Genomic DNA, 10,005 nt, shown 5'->3' with positions numbered 1-10,005 from the left:
CCTGGGCCGATTTCTTCTTCCTTGTCTGGACTCGCTCTTTTTCACTCCCCGCACCGTCCCCTGGTCTCCTGTGCCCCTGCCACGCCTGCCTCGCCCCAAGCGAAGAAGAGAAAAGACTCAACTCGGGGAGAAGGGTGTTTGTGGCCGAAGGACGAGAAAGGGGGCGGGTGGGCCTGGGGGAGGGGGGTGGCGGTGCAGAAAAGACCAGAAAGAAGAGAGTGCCAAAGGGAACGAGTGAGCCGAGTAGTGGAGGAGGACTGAGACACACGGGACGAGTGAGAGCACTCAGGCCCAGGGACTTGGACTTGGCGGCTCTGCTCGGCTCAGCTCGATTCAGCTCGGCCGGAGGGCCGGAGGAAGGGTGGGGGGGAGGCGGGAGAAGGGGGGGGCGGGGGGCGAACGGCGAGCGAAGCAGCACCGGGCTGAGGCCATGCAGGCGCGCTACTCCGTGTCCAGCCCCAACTCCCTGGGAGTGGTGCCTTATCTCGGCGGGGAGCAGAGCTACTACCGGGCGGCCGCGGCCGCCGCCGGGGGCGGCTACACAGCCATGCCGGCCCCCATGAGTATGTACTCTCATCCGGCCCACGAGCAATACCCCGGCGGCATGGCCCGCGCCTACGGGCCTTACACGCCGCAGCCTCAACCAAAGGACATGGTGAAGCCCCCCTACAGCTACATCGCTCTCATCACCATGGCTATTCAGAACGCCCCAGACAAGAAGATTACTCTGAACGGCATCTACCAGTTCATTATGGACCGCTTCCCTTTCTACCGGGACAACAAGCAGGGCTGGCAGAACAGCATCCGGCACAACCTCTCGCTCAATGAGTGCTTCGTCAAGGTGCCCCGGGACGACAAGAAGCCCGGCAAAGGCAGCTACTGGACCCTCGACCCGGACTCCTACAACATGTTCGAGAACGGCAGCTTTCTTCGGCGGAGGCGGCGCTTCAAGAAGAAAGATGCGGTCAAAGACAAGGAGGAGAAGGACCGTCTACACCTCAAGGAGCAATCCCAGCAGCAGTCCCACCATCAGCCCCCTTCCCGGCAGCAGCAGCAGCAGCAGCAGCAACAACAACAATCAGAGCAAGCCGAAAGCGGCGCGGCAGGGGGCTCGGGCGGTGGGAGTTCACAGCAGCAGCAGCAGCAGCCGGTGAGAATTCAGGATATTAAGACGGAAAATGGTACGTGCTCCTCGCCACCTCAGCCACTGTCCCCAGCCGCGGCCGCTCTCGGTGGCGGTAGCAGTGCTGCGGTCCCTAAAATCGAGAGCCCCGACAGTAGCAGCAGCAGCCTGTCCAGCGGCAGCAGCCCCCACGGTAGTATCCCTTCCAACAGGTCTCTGAGCCTAGACGGGGGGGAGCACACGCCGCAGCCCCAGCCGCCGCACACACAGCAGCAGCAGCAGCAGCATAGCCAAGGCTTCAGTGTGGACAACATCATGACCTCGCTGCGGGGCTCGCCGCAGGGATCGTCCGCGGAGCTTGGTTCCAGCCTCCTGGCCTCCTCGGCCGCCGCTTCTTCCAGGACGGGCATCCCTCCCTCCTTGTCGCTCAGCGGCTTCTCCCCAGGACAGAGTTCCATCTATAGCTCCCCGTGCAGCCAGAGCGCCAGCACTGGCAGCGCCAGCGGCGGAGGTGGCGGCAGCGCCGGCGGGGGAGGTGGCGGCGGCGGCGGCGGCGGCGGCGCTGGGGGAGCCGGGACCTACCACTGCAACATGCAAGCCATGAGCCTGTACGCAGCTGGGGAAAGGGCAGGTCACTTACAGGGTGGGCCCGGGGGCACGGGCAGCTCAGCAGTGGACGATCCCTTGCCCGACTACTCTCTGCCCCCGGTCACCAGCAGCAGCACGTCTTCCCTGAGTCACGCCGGCCAGGAGCCGAGCCACCACCCGGCGGCCCACCAAGGGCGCCTGACCTCTTGGTACCTGAATCAGGCGGCTGGAGATCTGGGCCACTTGGCCAGTGCGGCCGCGGCTGCTGCGGCAGCGGGATACCCCTCACAACAGCAGAACTTCCACTCTGTGAGGGAGATGTTTGAGTCGCAGAGGATTGGCTTGAACAACTCTCCCGTGAATGGGAATAGCAGCTGTCAAATGGCCTTTCCTTCCAGCCAGTCGCTCTACCGCACGTCAGGGGCTTTTGTCTATGACTGCAGCAAGTTCTGACCAAAACAAAGCAGCAAAACAGCCCCCTCCTCCCAAAAAAATCCTGATCCAAAACCGAAACCAAAAAAAATTCCCAATTAAAAAACCCAAACTTTTAAACTCCACTTACAAACCAGCAGAATCTCTCCCAAAATAAAGCCTACCCAAACCACCAGCACAAAGAAAACTGTATTTTCTTAATTAATTTGAGAGACACCTTGCCCTCCCTAAGTAAACCAAACTGTAAACTATTTTGTACAGAGACAGCAAAATCTTGGTTTATTAAAGGACAGTGTTACTCCAGATAACACGTAAGTTTCTTCTTGCTTTTCAGAGATCGTTTTCCTTCCCCTCTAACGTCTTCCATTCCCTTCCCCTACACCCTCATCCCTCAACCTTCATCCTTAAGATATTATTTTATCCTATGTTTAAAGGAGGGAGGGAGGGAATTCCCATATACTGCAGTTGCTTTCTCTCCTTCCCTCCCCCATGGACTTGTTTTAAAATGTAAATTGCAACATAGTAATTTATTTTTAATTTGTAGTGGGATGTTGTGGACCAAACGCCAGAAAGTGTTTCCAAAACCTGACGTTAAATTGCCTGAAACTTTGAATTGTTTTTTTTTTTCATTATAAAAAGGAAACTGTATTAATCTTATTCTATCAATCATTTTTTCTTTTTGTTGAACATATTCTGAAGGTATTGCATTATTTGTTTATTAATAAATTACCATTCAATTTGAATGAGACTTTAGAGTCCGGATACTTTAATACACGTTTAATTAGTTTAGAGAGATTTAATGTCAGAGATTTAATGGTAGAAGACTCGCATTTCTTAAATCTCTGAAAAGAAAAAAACAATCCCAACGTCAAACCTCAAATCCAAAAAAGTGCCCCCCCCCCTTGCAATATGTTCCGTATAGTAAGTTTGCTTTATGGCTAGGAAAATGAAATATTTTCCTGAGCACATCTAAGTTTGCAAATAAATAAACATGTTTTCTCGGTGTTGAAGTAACACAATCTGGAAATATTAAGTCCATGAAGGAGCAATGGTATTGCAGGATATATGTTGGTGTATGTCTAGAGAGGAAGGGTATCTGTAGAGAGACTCCCAGTCATATTGAAGTGAATGCATGACTCATTTTGTTTAGAATACACAATGGAAATGTATATTGCCTATCCTTGTGAGAAGTAAGTGCTTAATAGTTGTTGTTTTTTTTCCCTATGAAATCTAGCCTGTCTAAGGGGGGAAATTTATATTGGGGGGGAGAGAAGAGAAAGAGAGAGTGGGAGAGAGAGGGGGGGGGGGAGAGAGAGAGAGAGAGAGAGAGAGAGAGAGAGAGAGAGAGAGAGAGAGAGAGAGAGAGAGAGAGAGAGAGATCAGATTTGCAGTCCTCCATGTATTACATAGATGGATTTTTAAAAATTCTCACTGTTTTGTTGAAAAGGAATAATTAATCTTTTGTGGGAAACTGTTTTAGAAGATGTTTGAGGGACAGTTAATTACTGTTAAAACATGGAAAACAACTGTAAGTATAAATGAGTAGATTAAGGAATAAAGTAAAAATCCACCCCTTTGGGGGGAGATGGCTTCTCCTAGTAATTGTTCTTGCTAATTGGCAAGAAGATCCTAGGGGCAATCTTGACTGGACCTCCTCCTTTGTAAATAACCTAGGAAATGTAATAAATTCATTATCTTAGAATGATCCACCCTGTCAATCAGACTTTGGGGAGATGACTATTTGATTACAGATATTTAGGGCCTTTAAGTTTGCTTTCAAGATAATACAGTTTCCTATCTGCCGCTCTTATCTAAAGGCAACACTTAGCAGTAATTGCTGTTGTTTGTTGTCAAAATTTGATCATTGTTAAAGGTTTGCTGCAAATAAATACAAACTAATTTCAGTCAAAACTGTATTACGTGGCTTCTGATTCAGTCCTGTCACCCTTGCTTCCCTCCCCCATATCCTCCAGGTAATCCAATAGTTGAGGAAGATACCAGAGTTTATGCTGCAGTTTCTCCCTTAGGTCAAACAGATTTAGGTCTGTATTATTGGTTCATGCATTTTTCTCTACTGCCTTTGACTATTTTCTGAATTTAGTTTAGTTTATCAGAGATGTCAATGGCTGTCTAATGGGGAGAAAATAAAAACAAATCGGTCAGGTTTCTTGTAAACATTTCTGTAGCATTTCTAGTCCGCTGGGCAGCCCATTTGGGCACAGTGGGAGAACAGATGCTTATGTGACTACGGAGGCTGCTTTGTTCACAGTGTTTTCTTACCTGTGCCTGGTTCGAGGTTGTTTTTAGACCTGCAAAGAAAAGCAAGCAGGTGTCGGACTCCACCCCGGTTGACTGTTCATTCAGATGTTTCTACAATCAAATACCCAAAGAGCCATCCACTTCGGAAGAAATTACAGAGTTTAATTTATCCGCTGCGAACAGTCCAAAAAACGGTTCATGGATTTAGGGCAGGGTATACTGGGCAGTTCTTTTGCTTTTATGTAGTTTCTGTTTTTAAAATAACAGTTGAGGGTTAGAAGCAATGGGGATGCCTGCCCAGATTGTAGGTTCTGGCGTCTTTACAAAGTCAGACGTCCAAAGTTTGGGGACGCTTTCTCTGCAAGCTTCTTCCTCTGCCTGGTCAAGGCTTTCCTTTAATTATCTTTAATTATACATTACAGTGGGGGTGACTTCGCCTTATTTGTATTTTCTCTCTTTCCTTCCTCTATTGTCCAGCTTCATCTTCCTCGACTTTTGCCCCTCTCCCTTTACCGGGTTCCCAGAGTTGCTTCCAGCGGGTTCTGGGAGAGAGTTGCTTGGGGAGAAAATAAATAGAATCAAAGGGAACCTTTGTTAACTCTGATGGTTTAATCACCGGGTGGATTTGTGAATGCCAGAGGCCGAGTGGAGGAGAGCAGGGGAGGTAGGCGGGGAAGGGGTGTGTGTCAGAGGCTTAAGTCGAAGAAGTGTAAGTGTGTGTGTGTGTGTGTGTGTGTGTGTATGTGTGTGGGGGGGGCGTGTTACCACGGGTGAGATTTGTATTTATTCTTTTCACCTAAGCTGTCTCAGGTTTTAGCCCTTCCCTGTTGCCCAGGTCTAAAAGCTAACTGGGTGCCGCCTGTCTCCTTTTACCCTCTCTGGTCTCCGAAACCCTCTCAGCCCTTTTTTCTTTTCCCCTTCTCACTCCCTCTCTCCCTTCTCACCCTGACCTAGAGTATTATTATTACCTATTTACTCATCAGTCGCCGCCTTTTGTTTTGAAGACACACGTGTATTTAGGAACACGGCACGGGGTGGAAAGGTCAGAGAAATTTCATTCCTCACGTGTGACAGAATTGGACTTTGCTTCGTTGGGGGAGGGAGGGGTAAAGAGAGGGAAGCAACAGCAATGTTAGTAATAGTGATGGGGATCAGTCAATCAAATAGAGAGTTTAAGGACCGAAACAAAATTATCCTCTATAAGTTTGTTTCCATTTTCAAGCGTTACTTTATACTGAGAGTTTTAGGGATCGACTTGTGAAATCTCGGTCACAGTCTCTGAGTGAAGGATCACTTTTCCTGAGGCCGTCCTATCCAGAGAAGACTTTGCGGCCGGCCTTTCTCTAGGAGACAGTGCATGCCACTGCAGCTCAGAAAAGGCATGTCGTGTCCTGCATTAGGGCCAACACAGCTCACTGCCTTCCCTCGGGCTGGGTCCTTATATGTGGGAGTAAGAGCCCTAATACATCTACCCTCTACCCCCTCAGTTTTCGAGTTGTCCGCTTGCGTTTTAATTTAATTCAGATGCTATCGGTGCTGGTAGGATGCTTATTTTATTTTTTAGTCTAATTCTCATAGGGAAGCAATCCTTCCCAAAGTCAGAGTACTTTGGCCGTGCTAGAGCTAGGCTAACAGATTGTGAGTGCATGCATTTGAGGAGGTAAGGCTATCACCTGAGCCTGGGCACATGAAATATACAAATATATGTGTCTGGGAGTGCCTTGTTTCCACTGTAGGTCCGATCTGCTACCTCGAGTTTAAAATACCATGGGGCTGAGGCCATGACTGGTTTTTGGCTTTGGAGACCTTCTTAGAAATTTTCAGAGTTTGGAGGGAGCTACCGAACTTGGCCGTCTTCCTTTTTAACTGAACCAAGAGTTTGATGGGGGACGGGGGAGGGAAGGGGAGGGGAGGAGGAGGAAGGTGAGGAGATGTTTCAGCAGCTCCAAGAGAGAACGAACTTTCTGCCTCTGCACTCAGTTTGCATCAGCTTTTTGGGAGACACGGGAAGAAAAGAGGGGTTTTCTTTCTGGTGTCTAAAAGAAAAAAAGCAAATCGATTCGCTCCTTTACTGGATTATCAATCTAACCCTGAGAGAAGTTGCACTGGGCAGAGAGGAAGGATAACCCCTCTATAAGGAATTTGAGGTTTTAGGCTAGAGTTAGAAAAAGATCCCATAAGGATTTCGCTCCTTCCTTTTTGCCTTTAAAAGAAACAGGAGAAGGGGGGAAAGTATGTGAACTCACTGGGTTCCAAGACCCTAGGAAATAGTCGCTGGGTCTTACATCTGATGGTTCTTTCTTATACTTGGCCAGTGAACTGTGTTTCATTAACTATTGCCGCTTACTTCAGTTTGAGTTTTTTTTAAGTAAAGAACTTGAAGATTACACACAAGCAGATACACACCGTGTAGTTTTATCTACACAAGATGGCTCCATCACATTTTAGAAGCAAAATTTGTTAAGTTCCTGAATTAAAAGCCAGAAGTCCTGCATAGAACTCTATTTAAAACCCCTGTCTTTTCAGGATTCTATTTCTCAAGAGCAGTGAATTTACTTTTACTCCCTAATAACCACCACCAATTTGAGAAAAATCAAACAGAAAGCTTCCTTATTTTAAATGAATATTGGAAAAACATGCTTAGTGCTTTGACCATTTTGAAGTTCTACTTTGTATCTTTTCAGCAACAAGGGTAAAATGCTTTTAAAGTGAGCTGTACTAGGGTGAAATATTATTATTGGGAATTTTAAGTATTTGAAGGTACTGAAAGTGTTGAAATTAGATATACTGAGGGTAGGTATTTAAAGTATATGTAGTAAGAGATGTATTTTTAAACGTGGGTGCAAATATATTGGTTTATAAGATAAGCTACATGAAATATGGATACCAGGATACAAGATAATACAGTATTTTTAAAGAATATTTCTCCATCCCTGTATTGAAGAGATGTATTCATTTCACATTTATCAAAACGTATGGTTTCATATAAATAATAATTAGACTTTTTAAATAATTAATTCTCTATTTTTCTGAAGTAAGCAGATTTGAGTCATTGTTTCCTTGAGCACCTTTAAATGATGAATATAATGACCCCGTTAGAGATTCTTTGGGAAGGGGGAGACATTTCTTTTTAAGTTTTAAAAGGATAACACCTCCTCTTTTATGTGGAGGCTATTGTCCACGTATTCTAAAGAACCCTAGAATCCAGAATTGGTCTTGTGATTTGGGGGGGGGGCGGCAAATCAGGCAATTAGAAATATCTCCAGAATTCCCCCTTTTTTCTTCTTATGTTGAAAAAGTGACTTCAGGGAAAGATTCGGTGACGATTTTCACTCCTGACATCTGTTGAGCCACAACTCCCACCCCTCAATGTTGGAATGTGCTGTGATCTGAGATAGAAAGGGATTAGAGGGAGGTGATAGGGGATCCCCGAAATCTTGGGGCTCAGAATGGAACACACTCTTCTTTCTGCTCTGTCCCTTTTGTGTCTACTAAGTTAATACCAGGAAGGAACAATTTTCGTCTCTTCTGCTTTTCCTTCTCCCAGTTTAGTTATGATCTGGTTTATGAAGCCATTCGTTTCTTTCCAGAGTCATAAACAAAACGTCACGTTAGAGCTGAGATTGATGGTGTCCAAGTAATAAAAGCAGGCCAGGTCAGGAAGGAATAAAATTCAATCAGAGCTCTGCTGAATCATTTTTCAAGAGAACAGAAAGACACAGAAGGAGACAAGAGGGTCAAGAAAGGATGTCACAATCTTCAGCTCACGATTTGGCAGCCTGGAAGGGTGAAGTAGGGGTGGATGTAAGAAGAAGGAAATAATGGGGGGTGGGTTGGTGGGAGAAGAATGGAGGAGGGGAAGGAGGCAAGGAGCTAATGAGAAAGAGATTGTTTTTTATCAAGTGAAGTCTAATTTAATGAGACAATAGCCAAATCAGCAGGAAAAGAAAAACACCCAAAACTTGGCTATAAGGCCCCAGACATAAACTTTTTAAATCCCTGTTCTCTGATAGCTCCCAATTTATAACCAGGAGGTACTTTAGCCGAATAGAGTTTTTATTAATTGCATTTTCACTGGGACCTATGTAAACAGAAAGCCTGAGGCCTTAGTACAAATATCTAAATAATCCTCCAATGATGAGACTAGCTTTTTTTTTCATTATTGCACAGCACTCACAAAAAAAGAACTTCTGAAAAATGAATTATTCTCCTTTTCCTCTACTTCTTTTGCTTCTATTTCTTCTTCTTTGGGAGTGTTTGTCTCTTCGTCCTTCAGTCTGTTTGTCTGCTTCATCTCTTTCCTTTTCCTCAATTTCTTTTCCCTTCCCCATCTTCCATGTCCAATCAGGCCCTGAGGTTAAAATGTCCTAGCTTGATGTCGACTCCCCTAAATCAGCAATTTGTTTCTGCCCTAGAGAAGGTCTTATTTTACAGATACTGGTTTTTTCTGTGAGAGGTTGCGATTTTCAGGAACGTTTCCTGGGATTAGGCTAGGCATGGGAGACTAGGGAGACTGGAGTCTGGACTTCCGTCTATGCCCTTCTTTCTCTCCCAAGGGAATCCCAGTTTTGCTTTAGGGGGGACTTAGAAAGAAAACTCTGTTCAGCTCAGGCTTAGTATATACAGGCTGAGGGTCAGTTCACCTCCTCTCTGGTCCTGGGACTGATGAGGAAAATGGAGCCACGCACAATAAAGAAAGGCATTCCAATCCCAACAGTTGGCTAGAAGGAGTGCCTCGGAAGGACTATGTTAGGCAATGTGATTAATACTGGAAAATTGAAGAAAATGTACCATATCTGCCTTATTGGAAGCTCTTAGAAGGTGTATAGGAACATAAGGCTCAACTTAACTTTGCTGCACGACTTTCCAAGCTTACTCTGGCTCTGAGGGAAGCCTCTGTTTTACATTATTTTTGTTTATTTTGTTTACTTGATTTTTTCCCTGACTGATTTTAAATTTGCAGCATATTGAGCGTATTATACCAGATTCAGTAGGAACTGGAGTTTCCATGTCTTTCTATCTAGAGACCCATTGTTAGTGACTGACTTTGGGAAGTAGAATATGGGCATCCACGCACAACAATGGAAGGGGGAAAGTGTGTTAAAGAGACAGGGAGATTTTGACTTTAAAACTCACCTAATTGTTTCTGTGCCCGGGAGATGGCTTCTAATTACATTGATCCTTCATTTATTTTGGTGTTAGAATATAAGTTATGGTGAGCAACATACTCTGATCCACTCAGAGGATCCTGAGGAAGGGGAATGCAAAGAAAGGGTCTAGGCTCCAAGCAGGAGCAGACCTACAGAAGTACCTTTTGGGAGTTCTGCTGGTCGGGGTCCTTAAAGCTTCTTAGCATACAATTGTGTCACCTCGATGCCAGGCCATAGATCCCATAGCCAAGAGCTCAGAGTTTTCTGTTCCCATTTCCTTTATGGTAGCCCAATACCTCCATCCCTTAAGGCAAAGAGGAAGGCTCTTTCTATCCTTTTCTATTCATCATGCTCAGAACTGTACTGTCTTGGCTATCTTTACAAGGCCCCTCTGAGTTCCTGCAGCACTACTGCTGAAGGTGCCCGTGCATCCAGAGCAAAAGATCTAACCCA

At 45.9% G+C, this 10,005-nt stretch overlaps 1 protein-coding gene across 1 annotated transcript; it reads left to right on the top strand.

Annotated features, from left to right (window-relative positions):
• Positions 1–426: 426 nt before the first annotated feature.
• On the top strand, positions 427–3,383 carry FOXC1 (forkhead box C1). Its single transcript, XM_043975434.1, has one exon. It carries the CDS (start codon positions 431–433, stop codon positions 2,162–2,164), a length of 1,734 nt encoding a protein of 577 aa, XP_043831369.1. The 5' UTR covers positions 427–430; the 3' UTR covers positions 2,165–3,383.
• Positions 3,384–10,005: the final 6,622 nt, after the last annotated feature.

This window comes from Dromiciops gliroides, chromosome 1, assembly GCF_019393635.1.
Source record: "Dromiciops gliroides isolate mDroGli1 chromosome 1, mDroGli1.pri, whole genome shotgun sequence".
NCBI classification, from domain to species: domain Eukaryota; kingdom Metazoa; phylum Chordata; class Mammalia; order Microbiotheria; family Microbiotheriidae; genus Dromiciops; species Dromiciops gliroides.
The sequence above is the reverse complement of the archived record's forward strand: the minus strand, read 5'-3'. Positions and strand labels throughout refer to the sequence as shown.

Excerpts from the sequence above, each read along its gene's own strand:
- FOXC1 (XM_043975434.1), top strand. The coding sequence starts at position 431 with ATGCAGGCGCGCTACTCCGTGTCCAGCCCCAACTCCCTGGGAGTGGTG.